This window comes from Kogia breviceps, chromosome 3 (genome assembly GCF_026419965.1).
Source record: "Kogia breviceps isolate mKogBre1 chromosome 3, mKogBre1 haplotype 1, whole genome shotgun sequence".
NCBI lineage: Eukaryota > Metazoa > Chordata > Mammalia > Artiodactyla > Physeteridae > Kogia > Kogia breviceps.
Window position 1 is genome coordinate 15,247,657 of NC_081312.1, and position 15,231 is coordinate 15,262,887.

Below are 15,231 nucleotides of genomic sequence, written 5' to 3' on the forward strand. Positions count from 1 at the left end.
TAACAAAATACTAGCAAACAGAATCCAGCAGCACATTAGAAGGATCATACACCATGATCAAGAGGGGTTTATCCCGGGAATGCAGGGATTCTTCAGTATAGCAAATCAATCAATGTGATACACCATATTCACAAATTGAAGGAGAAAAACCATATGATCATCTTAGTAGGTGCAGAAAAAGCTTTCGACAAAATTCAACACCCATTTATGATAAAAACTCTCCAGAAAGCATGCATAGAGGGAACTTACCTGAACATAATTAAGGCCATATATGACAGACCCACAGCCAACATCTTTCTCAATGGTGAAAAACTGAAACCATTTCCACTAAGATCTGGAGTAAGACAAAGTTGCCCACTCTCACCACTAATTTTCAACATAGTTTTGGAAGTTTTAGCCACAGCAGTCAGAGAAGAAAAAGAAAGAAAAGGAATCCAAGTCGGAAAAGAAGAAGTAAAACTGTCATGTTTACAGATGACGTGATACTGTACATAGAGAATCCTAATGATACTACCAGAAAACTACTAGAGCTAATCAATGAATTTGGTAAAGTAGCAGGATACAAAATTAATGCACAGAAATTTCTTTCATTCCTATACACTAATGATGAAAAATATGGAAGAGAAATTAAGGAAACACTCCCATTTACCCTTGCAACAGAAAGAATAAAATACGTAGGAATAAACCTACCTAAGGAGACAAAAGACCTGTATGCCGAAAACTATAAGATACTGATGAAAGAAATTAAAGGTGACACAAACAGATGGAGATATACCATGTTCTTGGATTGGAAGAATCAATATTGGGAAAATGACTATACTACCCAAATCAATCTACAGATTCAATGCAATCCCTATCAAACTAGCAATGGCATTTTTCACAGAATAAGAACAAAAATTTCACAGTTTCTGTGGAAACACAGAAGACCCTGAATAGCCAAAGCAATCTTGAGGTAGATAAACGGAGCAGGAGGAATCAGGCTCCCTGACTTCAGACTAACTACACATCCACAGTAATCAAGACAGTATTGTACTGGCACAAAAATAGAAATATAGATCAGTGGAACAGGATAGAAAGCCCAGAGATAAAACCATGCACATATGGTCACCTTTTCTTTGATAAAAGAGGAAAGAATACACAATGGCAAATGACAACCTCTTCAATAAGTGGTGCTGGGACAACTGGACAGCTACATGTAAAAGAATGAAATTGGAACACTCCCTAACACCATACACAAAACTGAACTCAAAATGGATTAAAGACCTAAATGTAAGGCCAGGCACTATAAAACTCTTAGAGGAAAACATAGGCAGAACACTCTGACATAAATCACAGCAAGATCCTTTTTGACCCACTTCCTGGAGAAATGGAAATAAAAACAAACATAAACAAATGGGACCTAATGAAACTTAAAAGCTTTTGCACAGCAAAGGAAACCATAAACAAGATGAAAACACCATCCTCAGAATGGGATAAAATATTTGCAAACGAAGCAACTTACAAAGCATTAATCTCCAAACTATACAAGCAGCTCACATAGCTCAATCTCAAAAAAACAAAAAACCCAATCAAAAAATGGGCAGAAGACCTAAATAGACATTTATCCAAAGAAGATACACAGATTGCCAACAAACACATGAAAGGATGCTCCACATCAGTAATCATTAGAGAAAAACAAATCAAAACTACAATGAGGTATCACCTCACCCCGGTCAGAATGGCCATCATCAAAAAATCCAGAAACAATGCATGAGAGGGTGTGGAGAAAAGGGAACCATCTTGCACTGTTGGTGGGAATGTAAATTGATACAGCCAGTATGGAGAACAGTATGGAGGTTCCTCAAATAACTAAAAATAGAACTACCATACGACCCAGCAATCCCACTGGGCATATACCCTGAGAAAACCATAATTCAAAAAGAGTCCTTTACCACAATGTTCACTGCAGCTCTATTTATAATAACCAGGACATGGAAGCAACCTAAGTGTCCATCGACAGATGAATGGATAAAGAAGATGTGGCACATATATACAATGGAATATTACTCAGCCATATAAAGAAACGAAAGTGAGTTATATGTAGTGAGGTGGATGGACATAGAGTCTGTCATACAGAGTGAAGTAAGTCAGAAAGAGAAAAACAAATAACGTATGCTAACACATATATATGGAATCTAAAGAAAGAAAATGGTTCTGAAGAACCTAGGGGCAGGACAGGAATAATGATGCAGACGTAGAAAATGGACTTGAGGACACGGGGAGAGGGAAGGGTAAGCTGGGACGAAGTGAGAGAGTGACATTGATATATATACACTACCAAATGTAAAATAGATAGCTAGTGGGAAGCAGCCGCATAGCACAGGGAGATCAGCTCATTGCATTGTGACGACCTAGAGGGGTGGGATAGGGAGTGTGGGAGGGAGATGCAAGAGGGAGGGGATATATGTATACATATAGCTGGTTCACTTTGTTATACAGCAGAAACTAACACAACAATGTAAAGCAATAATGCTCCAATAAAGATGTTAAAATAAATAAAAAATAAAAGATTCTATTAACCCTTGTCATTTTAAGCATTAAGAATATTTCTGTTTCATAGATAAGAATTCCCGGCCACAAGCATATAAAAATCTAGGTTTATCTTGCCTCCTTAAAATGAAATTATTATTTTAACCAACAGTTTTTTCATAGAGTCTATCATTTTTTAAGCGTATGTTAGTTAACTGTTCTTTTATTTTAATTAAATGTTACAGGATATGGAGCCTAGTTGATCATGCACTAATAGCAAGGTGTAATATGGAAGAACCAATTCGTTGTGCAGCTGTAAATATAGATGGGATCCATCTTGCCCTTGGAATGAAGGATGGCTCATTCACTGTACTTAGAGTAAGGTATGTAATAGGGTAGAAGTAGAAAGAGAGAGTAAATATCTGTTATGTGAGATAGGGAGCATAGTACTTATTTTTACCCATTTCCTTTAACCCCCTCCCTTCTTATTAACATATATTTTTTCAAATATTAGTTTTATTAAGTATAAAAAATGTTTATAAAAATGGCTTTGTCAGGGCTTCCCTGGTGGCGCAGTGGTTGAGAATCCGCCTGCCGATGCAGGAGACACGGGTTCGTGCCCCGGTCCGGGAAGATCCCACATGCCGCGGAGCAACTAAGCCCGTGAGCCATGGCCGCTGAGCCTGCGCGTCCGGAGCCTGTGCTCCGCAACGGGAGAGGCCACGACAGTGAGAGGCCCGCATACCGAAAAAAAAAAAAAAAAAAAAAAAAAAAAAAAAAATGGCTTTGTCAGAAAATTAAGTTAACTCAAAAACCTTGTTTTGGGGGATTAAGAATGCTTAGTAGATTAATGAGTAAAATTTTGAGTTAAATTTGGGTCTTGATTTCCATTTCTTGGTAGTATTGATTTTCAGTAATGATCTTCTGACATAGAAGAGGGAGAATGAGACCTTGAAACTGTTAAAAATGAGTGAATGGTTTTGTTGTTATTTGCAGATTTATGCTTTGAAAAAAATGCCTGCATCTCTCCCTTTGTTTGGGTAATTAGAAAAGTTTAAAGAATTTGTTAAAGCAGTTAACATCTTTTATTGGATTATAGATATGTTGGATTATTGCATTCAGTTGAATTCTATGCAGCCATTTAAAAATTTGCTGTAGATCCACACATGTTTACGATAAGTATCTATGAAATTTTTCACATCTAGTTTAATGAATCGTAGGACCATCCACCCAGTTGCCCAATCCAGAAACCATTGATTCATTTCTCTCCTTTATCTCTCATGTCTAGTTAATCACTAAATTATGGAGAACCTAATTCCTAGATAGCTCTCAAATTAATCTACTTCCTTCCACTCTCACCATTGTACTCTTGTGTAAACTTTTGCCTTGTCTTACCTGGATTGGTGGAATAGCATCTCAGCTGGTCTCCTTACCTCCTATTTTGCTTCTTAAGTCTTTTTTACACTCTACAGTTATAGTGATGCCTTTTAAAACACATTTGTTTGCATCCCGCCTCTTTCTAAAGTATGACAAAAGCATCGCACTGTCCTTAGGATGAAGTTCATATTCTTAACATACCGTATCCTGCCCATTTCTCTAGCCTATTTCTTTCTACCGCAATGTCTTTCTTTTAGCATGTATAAAACATCTTTCATTTTTTCAGATACATCATGTTCTCTTGTACTTCTGAGCTGCTATAGATATGACTCTTCTTTCTGGGACAGGTTTCTATAATGAGATATGCTGAGATTTTTCTCTTAATCTAATTTTTTATTGTGATAAAACATACATAATATAATATTTACCATTTTAAACATTTTTAAGTGTAAAACTCAGTGTCATTAAGTACATTTGGGTTGTTTTACAACCAAGAATTTAAGATGCATGTAAAACACCTGAGAATTTCTATCAGATAGTTGGTATGCATTAAAAATAGTGATTGTTATTTTTTCGTTTGTACATTTACTTGTCCTTTCAATTATTGTATGCAAGAAACTGGGTGAATAAGTTATCTCTAATAAGTCAGTATTTTAGCAACTCAAAAATATTCTTTTTTGGGGGTAAGGGAGGCATGCGTCGCACAGCTTGCGCAATCTCAGTTCCCTGACCAGGGATTGAACTCTGGGCCATGGCAGTGAAAGCCTGGAATCCTAACCAATAGGCCACCAGGGAACTCCCTCAAAAATATTCCTAATCCTTCTTAATTTACCTGGTCACTCTTTCTTCTTGGTTCGCTGTGTATATTCTCCATATCATAGAGCAGAATTTATAAGTAAGCAGTAGTAAAGTGCCCTCACAGTAGTGGTTATGTTATGATTAGAGGAACATAGCATAGATTAGAAACTAACACACTGATTCTTAAATTGGGGTACAAGGTGATGTGCCAGGGCAAAATCATATAACTTCTTAGAACATCTCTTTTCCTTGTGATAAAAATGTTAATTTTATATTAAAAGAAACACTAATATCATGGAGTCAAATGAAAATTTGCAAATATTTTTCAAATTAGAAGATCTATATGAATATATATAAAACTTTGACTCGTGGTGGGCTGCATGGTATTATCAACATCAAACTCTTCAAAGGCGCTAATTCATTCTCATAAGTAATTAGGGAGACTTCAGTAGAAGAGCTTGGTGAGCATGGTTAATAAATTATGCTGAAGATGGAGTAAGGTTTCCTGCAGTGTATGGGGTAGACTTTAGTTGTAAAAACATTAACGTTGCCATTTTAAATTCTACCAGTCGCTAGCCAGTTGTCTCTTCTGACAGTGTCACTGCTGAGTTATATCAACTTTAAAAGGATTAGGACAGTTTTTCCCCTAACTAATCACACATTCATTTAAATTTTTTTTCAACATATTTATATTTTGTCTGCCTCATTTCATGGGAGTAATAAGTTCTGAAAGTTGTTTCCTGGCTTTCAAAAAGTAACTCTTTGTATATGTCCATTATTTTTTCACATCAAAGGTTTTTTTGTCTCTCTGCCCCCACCCAAGAGCACTATTAAAACATGCTCAAATATGTCTTATCTTAAAATTCCTACCTCGAGCCTGAGGCCCTCTTTGGTTATATCACATCTCTACTCTCTTCTCTTTCACAGTAAAAATCTCAAAAAACTGCCTATTTTACTATCTCTCTTTCCTTCCAATCAACTTATCAACTTTCTACCCCCATTCCAATATAGCTTTTGCCTTCATCTTTAAATTGGAAAACTCTCACTAATAGTGCCCTATAACTAAAACCAGGAGATACTTTTCAGTTCTCATCTAAATTGATTCTCAGCAGTAAGTTTGACCCCTTTAACAACTTGCTCCTTCTCAAAACATTCTCTTCCCCGGCTTTAGATGTTAATTCTCTTTCTCTTTGCAGCCTCTGGCTCCATTTTCTTTATATGCTAATTATCTTCTGCCTACCCAGTAAAATTGAAGTGCCTCAAAGCTCAGATTCTAGGCTTTCTGCTCTTTTTTACTCTGTATTTTCTCGCTAGGTAATCTCATCCTGCCTCTAGCTTCAGTTACTACCCATAGCCTGATGATCCCGGATGCATAGTTCTAGCCCTGTTATTGCCTCTAATCTCCAGTCATGCATATTTAGTTGCTTCTTTAACATCACTTGGGTATCTCAGAGACATCTGCAATTCAGCATGTCCAAAGCTGAACCCAGCATCCCCCCTCCCAAACTGATCTTCTGTCTCTGGGCCCTATTCTGTCCATGTTCTTGTATAAGCCAAAAACCTAGGCATTATCACTGATACCTCTCTCTCTCTCTCTCTAACCACCATTTCTTTTTTTTTTTTTTTTTTACATCTTTATTGGAGTATAATTACTTTACAATGTTGTGTTAGTTTCTGCTGTATAACAAAGTGAATCAGCTATATGTATACATATATCCCCATATCCCCTCCTTCTTGAGCCTCCTTCCCACCCTCCCTATCTCACCCCTTTAGGTGGTCACAAAACACTGAGCTGATCTCCCTGTTCTACGCATCTACTCCCCACTAGTTATCTATTTTACAGTTGGTAGTGTATATATGTCCATGCTACTGACTCACTTCATCCCAGCTTCCCCTTCCCCCCTCCCCGTGTCCTCAAGTCCATTCTCTACGTCTGTGTCTTTATTCCTGTCCTGCCCCTAGGTTCATCAGAACTTTTTTTTTTTTACATTCCATATACATGTGTTAGCATATTTTTTTCTCTTTCTGACTTACTTCACTCTGTATGACAGACTCTAGGTCCATCCACCTCACTACAAGTAACTCAATTTCATTTCTTTTTGTGGCTGAGTAATATTCCATTATATATATGTGCTACATCTTCTTTATCCATTCATCTGTCGATGGACACTTAAGTTGCTTCCATGTCCTTGCTACTGTAAACAGTGCTGTAGTGAACACTGTGGTACATGCCTCTTTTTGAATTATGGTTTTCTCAGGGTATATGCCCAGTAGTGGGATTGCTGGGTCATATGGTAGTTCTATTTTTAGTTTTTTTGAGGAACCTCCATACTGTTCTCCATAGTGGCTGTATCAGTTTACATTCCTACCAACAGTGCAAGAGGGTTCCCTTTTCTCCACACACTCTCCAGCATTTATTGTTTGTAGATTTTTTTGATGATGGCCATTCTGACTGGTGTGAGGTGATACCTCATTGTAGTTTTGATTTACATTTCTCTAATGATCAGTGATGTTGAGCATTCTTTCATGTGTTTGTTGGCAATCTGTATATCTTCTTTGGAGAAATGTCTATTTAGGTCTTCTGCCCATTTTTGGATTAAGTTGGTTGTTTTTTTGACATTCAGCTGCATGAGCTGCTTGTATATTTTGAAGATTAATCCTTTGTCCGTTGCTTCGTTTGCAAATATTTTCTCCCATTCTGAGGGTTGTCTTTGTCTTGTTTATGGTTTCCTTAGCTGTGCAAAAGATTTTAAGTTCCATTAGGTCCCATTTGTTTATTTTTGTTTTTATTTCCATTACTCTAGGAGGTAACCACCATTTATAATCCATCACTACATTCTGTTGATTTTACTTGCCTGATGAATTGTCCAGGAGCATTTTAGTTAAGGTTTGTGAATAAGATTAGAATGATAATATCTTTAACATATACTAAATACACTATAATAGTATGGATTGTATAATACTGCATATTTCAGATCATTTCACTTCTTTCTGAAGTCTGAGCAACCACCATCTGTAGTAGTCTTCTAATTGGTCTTAATCCTGCTCTTATACTCCTTCAATTTGTTTTTTACTCTTGAACCAGATTAGTAATCTGATTGATTCATCCCACCCTAGCTTATATTTACATGTTAAGGCCAAAAATCTTTAGATGTATGAGGACTTTTATAATTTTCCCTTAGTCTTCCTTACCAGACTCTGCTCACATCAAAGCCCCCTTTGCTTGTTTCAGTACCACTACACTGGGCTTCTGAAGCTGAGCTTGAATTCTTTCTCTTGCCATCAGCAATTTCACGTTTTTAGCTCTGCTGGAATGTAGGCTTTTCCCTCCCAGTCCCTGTCTTCTGCTGAGCTAAGCCCCATTAATTCCTCAGAATGAAGTTTAAACTCCACTTCTTTTGGTCTGTTTCCTCTAACTCCTTCACCTAGGAATGGTTCTTCTGTTATATGCCCTATCAATATATATGCTCTATTAATATTGTGTACTTTTACTTTTGTGATGTGTTACAGACTGTTAATGTATGAGTATTCCCAGGCTTTGGCCTCCCTCTGCTTCCTAAAGAAATCACAGAATTTGCATACCAGTTTCCCAGAAGACTTAATTCAGAATTTTTAGAAATCAATACATTTTCATCTAATTATAGTCTTCTTACCTGTAAATTTGTCAAAGAAACATCTTTGTCAGAGAAGATAGTTATAATTCATAGTGCTGATGTAATAACATAATACATACCATAAAACCAATCAGTCAATCAGAATCTTTTTCCATCACTGTTGGTTTCTTCTCTGTGTGCGTGTGTTGGTTGGTGGACAGGGTCACAGTGGTAGAAAGCAAGAGACAACCTGAGATATCCACACTTATTTCTCTCGTTAACTGGGAGCAGTTAAGTCCCTAGAACAAAAAAGCTGTAAAACAAATACCAAAATAATTCTGAAGAATTTTCCAGGAGCATTTTAACTAATGTTCGTGATTGATACTGGAATGATTATATTTTAATAAAGAAGGCATAAAAAGGAAAAGCTATCAAATAGTGTCTTAGATGTTTTCTTAAAAATCTTGCTCCATATAGATATAGATGAATGGCTGGATGTACTAATGGATGGCTCAGTGGATGGATGGTTGAATGGGTATGAAGAAAGGGAGGTAAGATGCATGGATTTAATTAAAACTGAAAGGAAGAAGTCACTGGGAAAGGTAGAAGTAGCTACCTTATTCTGTGCTTAGGAAGAGGACCTTGCAAGTTGCAGGGTCTAAGGCAAAAGTGACGTTGATCAGGAAAGCTCTTTTAAAAAGTACTTTTTTTCCTTCATTTATTTTGTTTTGTTTTGTTCTGATTCCCTTTTGCAGTTAAGGGGATGATTTTCGTCTCTTTCTTTATATGATTAACACCAGGGTAAAGCCCAAGTTCCTTGGCAGTGTATCAGATCTGTTACACACTGTCCTCAATTTAACTCTTTAACCCCATCAAGTCACTGCTTTTCCCACTTATCTTGTATCCACGTTGTATTATCTACGGTTCTTCAAATATGCCATGTACTTGCATTGCTCATGCTGTGTCTTCCTTCTGGAAAACCTTCAGTCTTTTATACTTAGTCAGCCCCTCAGGTTTTATGCTCAAATAGGTATCACTCTTCCTTGGTCCCTTCCTGCCTTTAGTCTTTTAGTTATTGATTGATTGCCACACTGGGTCTTCGTAGCTGTGCGTGGGTTTTCACTAGTTGTGGTGAGCGGGGCTACTCTTCATTGTGGTGTGCGGGCTTCTCATTGCGGTGGCTAGTTGCAGCACATGGGCTCGGTAGTTGTGGCACGTGGGCCCTAGAGCACGCAGGCTTCAGTAGTTGTGATGCGTGGGCTCGGTAGTTGTGATGCATGGGCTCTAAAGCACGTGGGCTTCAGTAGTTGTGGCGCACGGGCTCAGTAGTTGTGGCTCTCAGGCTCTAGATCATGGGCTCAGTAGTTGTGGTGCGTGGGCTTAGTTGCTCCTTGGCATGTGAGATCTTCCCAGACCAGAGATCGAACCTGTGTCCCCTGCATTGGCAGGCAGATTCTTAACCAGTGCATCACCAGGGAGGTCCCCTGCCTTTAGTCTTAACCCTTTTTCAGTATTTCTTATAGAACTTCACACATAACCTTTTGAGCACTCACTACATTTTCTCAATTATAAAGTATAATTACTTTGTCTCTAACAGAAGATGAGTTCATCTTTGTATCCCATGTGCCTAAAACAGTTAAATACTTAAGGTTACTGAAAGAAATATGAGTTTGATTGCTTTAAATTGTCCATTTAGAAACTGTAAAAATTGGGAAATAACCATTTAAGCTTTTATTCTTGAATTATCTTTTGATAACCTTTCAGATGTGTAATGCAAAATTTATTTGGAAAAAGTCCCTGGCACTAGTTAGAAATAGAATTCTCACTTCCTCCTGCCCCTTCTCCCTTGCTGCCTCTCTCTTCTCCACCTCTCCACCACCTCCACATGTTTGGAAACTCAGTAGTGTTTAACTGTTTACCCATTTTTATGGCTAGTACCAGTACCTGTTATTATTCTGGAAAGTCAGTTATAAGGCATCATTAAAAATATATATATTTAACTTTGCTGGCTGACATGGTCGCTAATTGGGAAGAATTTGTATTCTATTAAAAAAGGTCAAAGAGGTTGAAATAAAAGTAACTAGTGGTATCTATATAAAGATATACATTCAAATATATTACTGAAATAATACATATCAATTTCTCCTTCTTTATTTCCTGGATGCAATTTTGTACATTTGCTTCATTAAAAAAATTTAATTTGAAAATCATGGCTTTTATAATTAAGTATTTTTCATAAACTCAGTACTTATAAGGAACTTCATCATAAAAATCCATGACTTTATTTCCTTTATTGTATGACTCCAGAAATTTAGTATGAATCTCTGAACTACTTTAAATTAAGTAATTTAGGAACTGAAATTTAGCATTTTTCTCTACTTCCAGCATATATTGTCCTCATATATTTCTGTTCAGAAAAATTATTCCTGAGTTAATACTACTTGTCTCATTTACATTTGTTTTATGGTTTATAAATACTTGATACAGCCTCACAGTCATTTTAGACACATTTGAAAACTGAACTAATTCTGTAGTGACTTCTTTGTGTATGGTCTCATTTTTCTTCTCTTTACAGAGATATGACGGAAGTTGTACATATTAAAGATCGGAAGGAGGCAATTCATGAGTTAAAATATTCACCAGATGGAACTTACCTTGCTGTTGGATGCAATGACAGCTCAGTTGATATTTATGGAGTTGCTCAGCGTTATAAAAAATTTGGGGAATGTGTTGGATCACTTAGTTTCATCACTCACTTGGACTGGTCCTCAGACAGTAGATATTTACAAACAAATGATGGGAATGGTAAAAGACTTTTTTATAGGATGCCAGGTAAAAATTTCCTATAACTTATTTATAATTTGTAGATTTTTAGTTCCTTTAAAATATCTTAGAATTTCACTAGAGGCAGAGTGTAAGTTACATTTGATTATAGGAAATCAAAGAAGATACAAGCTAATATTTCAGGCATTGTGATCTTTTCTCTATGGCTGCCTTATCATTTGAAATCCTTTTGGTTCTTAATTAAAATTTAATTGCTTGGAGGATCTAAGACAGACCTATTTTATGTTGAAGTCCATGCCATATGAGTAGTATATGGTAAAGTCCTAGTATATATTAGAAAGTCAAAATGCCATTTTTAATGGGTGCAACTAATTAACTAAATACAACTGATACAAATGTCTGACTATAAATTGCTTGGGTTTTTGTTGTTATCTCAGACTTTGCAAATATTAATAATATAACTAACAAACTAATTTTGAAAAACAGAATTTTTATCAAAGATTTAAAAAGAGAAGAATAAAAACAGAACCATCAAAATATTATCTCTCAGCCCTTTATTTAGTATGATGCTTAGTGAATTAGTCACTATATTAAAATAACTTATTTAACAAGAGTAGCTGCATATTTAAATTAATGCATCTCTCCAAAAGTTTTCATTGACAATCTGTATGTAATGAAGATTGACTGAATCCTGAAGTCCTATTACCTAACGTAAATGTATTACTTGTCACTCATCCTTCCTTTGTGATCCTTTCAGTTATCTTTCTCAACCGTGTATCTTCTTAGGTTTCTTTTTCAATACCAGATTTGCCACTTTCTTATAGCTTTTACTTTTCCTTCTAACTTACCCCATTGTGACTGATCTGTAGCATGATTTTAATAGGGTTCAGTTTTACTGTCAACATGGGTGAACCTGCTAAGCTACATCATCATCAAATCTATATGTCTCTGAATCAGCATAATTTTGGTAGTGGCTTTTTAGCAACTCCTTGCACTTAATTTTCTCCTTTCCTTACTATATTCACCTACCTATTCATGTATTCTCCTTTAACAGGATGGAGAAGATATTTAAATTTTGGATGATATCAGTACAGTTTATGCTTGAGTAAAAATCAAAGGAAATAACTTCTTAAATTAATACTATGATTTATTTTTAGGAGGAAAAGAAGTGACAAATAGAGAAGAAATAAAAGGTGTTCATTGGGCTTCATGGACATGTGTTTCAGGCCTTGAAGTAAATGGAATTTGGCCCAAGTATTCAGATATCAGTGATATAAACTCAGTAGATGGAAACTATATTGGCCAAGTTTTAGTTACAGCTGATGACTATGGAATTGTAAAATTATTTCGATATCCGTGTTTAAGAAAAGGTATCTTTTCTTTCAAAATATTATTAATTAACCTCTGTCTTATAAGAGACTTAAGTTCTTACAGAAAATTAGTCTTAAGGTAAATAAGAGAGTTTACACTTTTTAAAGTATGTGTGCTGTTGGTTTGGTGAAGGATTTCATGAAAATGAACGGAATTAGTTACAGTATTTTGATAATTCAGAAATTATTGTCATATGTTACATTTATTTTTGGATATGAAGTTTTTATTAGAAAATTATTTTTGAATTCATATATTATGAATGGGCTAATACTTTACCTTTCTTTTTAAAGAATCATTTATCTCCCCACTTCCAGAATTGCTTCATATAGTTGGGATATACAATGATAGTTATACTTTTCTTATGGCTTATTATCTTTAATCATTTAACTTGTTGAACATATATCTTTTAGGAGACATTTTTCTTATGTCATATTCTCAAAAATTCTGATGACGTAGTCAGCTGTGCAAGTACAGGTCACAGTTTGGAATCTATTGGTTTGTTTGTTGGTTTTTATCTGAGAGTGTGTTTTTGCTTAAAATCCTTAACATGTATTGTTTTGACATTTATTTTTCATAACTGGGGGTGGGAGAAAAATAAGGGGTCTTATCACTGATTATTTTCTATATATAATATGTATCACCTCTTTTTCTTGGATCTCTTTTAAAGTGATGATATTAATCATTCTGTTAATAGACCTGAGAATAATTAAATGAAATGCTCTATTAGTCATTTATTTGTTCCATGCCTTGTTCCAGAAAGTATTTGAGTCAGCTTATAACAAGTCCGTAAGTACTAAAATAATTATATGAGTAAATAATTCATACCAGGGGAAATATAAATAGAAATACTATATTAAAATCAGATAAAGAAAATGTTTGACATTTTCTTCTTCAGTAGTCAAACATCAAAATTGAATCTGAGCTTCCTGGAAACCAAAAATAAAATAAAGCAGGGCACAAAATAATTTTCACTTTAGCTATTTAAAAAAAAGCATACTTACTACTCAGAGAAATCCAAGTTTCTTCTGAGATTTATTTTCAAAGAACTCTCTCTTATAATAGAGGACCTTATATTAGGTGCACTGAGTGTTACCATAGAGTATCAACATCTATAGCAGATGCAGTCATGATTTTCACCCGGTTGTTAATAAAAGCTGTTGGACAAATGTTAAAATGCAATTTAGTAAAAAGGTAATTTTGGAAACAGCAGAAATAGTTTTATTCAAATAGTTTAGGTAGTCCCCTTGATGTTAAACTTAAGGGCCCAAGTTTCCCAGAAGTCTAGACTGGTAATTGCTATACTTCTACAGTAAAGTGGTGAGTTCCAGATCCTGCCAGCTATGCCATGTTGTCAGTTCCTGCCTGCAACGTGTCAGCTTCCTAGGTGCATGTGAAAGTACCTCCATAAGTAATGCTAACGGTGTTAATAAAGGCTAACTAAATCTCTAGCAATTGAAGTACCGTATTTCTGGATCCCACCACATAGCCAGGACATGAGAGTCACCAGGCACAACAAATTTTATTGTGACCCAAAATGATACTTGCCTAGTTAGAAGGTGTGAGATTTAGTAAGATTAATCATGGTGATATTAATCTTAGACATTGCTTCTACTCACTGTTTCATACACTGACCTCTCTGCAGAAAAAGTAATTTTCTGAGTTTTCTTAGTCAAATGAATGGGATTTACTCACAAGTTTTATCTTCTGCAACAGGGATGACAATATTTTTGTTGCTCAATAATTTTGTTTCATTTATAAAATGTGTAGTAGTCTTCTGAATTGCTGTAGGAATATTTTACCAAAGTCTTTAAGAAAAGTTAGTCTTGTTCAGTTACTGCTTCAAGAATAAAAATTTTTTCTTATTTTCTGTTTTTTTTAGATTTTTGTTAGACATTTAGTTTACGGTAAGGGTTTTTATTTCTAGGCACTTGTGAGTCAGCTTGAGACTATGGGTAGGTAATTGGGAGAGAAGAAGACAAAGATTAGTAGAAGTATTTTAAGATTCTGTATTTATTGAATTTACATACTTGCATAAAGCTAGTAGTATTACTAGAAAAACTCTTTCTTTTAGATTAGTTATGAAGTTGTACATTATTTCATTACAATAAGTTGTACTATTGATCCAACTTAAGTTTGGGAAAAGATTGTGTCTGATGTATTAATGTATCTTAGATATCCACTTAAGTAATATCAATTACATTCTAAGAAGTGAAGCTTTTACAAAATGTGGAAAGAAGTTAAATAATAGAAGTAGCTTACGTTATAGAATCATTGTAATTGCAGCACAAAATGTGTGAGGTTAGCCCAGAATGTTCCTCTTCCACATTTAACCCCCTCAAATCCCAGGCCAAAGGAGCATTACTCTTCTTTTTTTTTTTTTTTTTTTTGTTCATTGTTATCCTCTTTCTGTCTAGATTCTCCTGCTCTTGACCATAATCTCTCTCAAATAATCAGACTGTTCCCAGGCAGCAGCACAGAGGCTGTGGTGGTGGGTGAGAAGGCGGGGTGGGGGAGAATGGAGAGGTGAGGGTGTGGTTGCTTTAATCTGACACCTTCATCACTGTTAATAATTGCCAAGACTCTTCCAGTACTTATTGACAAATGAACATTTCTATTTGGTAAAAATATTTTTTAGATTCCAGAAGAAAATTAATTGGAAAAACAAATATCAAACAATAAAACAGATTTGTGATGGGGAATTATTCAACACCACTTTTCTAAGATTCTGAGATTTCTAAGATATTGTTGCATGTAGCTCTAATGTATTTGTTTTTCATTGCTGTAAAATACTTATGAAAAT

General features: G+C 35.4%; 1 protein-coding gene across 4 annotated transcripts in view; it reads left to right on the forward strand.

Moving 5' to 3' along the window:
* Positions 1-15,231, forward strand: part of EML5 (EMAP like 5) — a 175,754-nt gene that overhangs the window by 69,223 nt on the left and 91,300 nt on the right. For all 4 annotated transcript variants that reach the window (XR_010839438.1, XM_059059510.2, XM_067027919.1 and 1 more), the window contains exons 8-10: positions 2,754-2,891; positions 10,852-11,108; positions 12,218-12,430. Coding sequence is in view for 3 of the 4 variants with exons in the window: in XM_059059510.2 (XP_058915493.1) it covers positions 2,754-2,891; positions 10,852-11,108; positions 12,218-12,430 (608 nt within the window). In the remaining variant the exon portion in view is untranslated. The remainder of the gene's footprint in view (positions 1-2,753; positions 2,892-10,851; positions 11,109-12,217; positions 12,431-15,231) is intronic.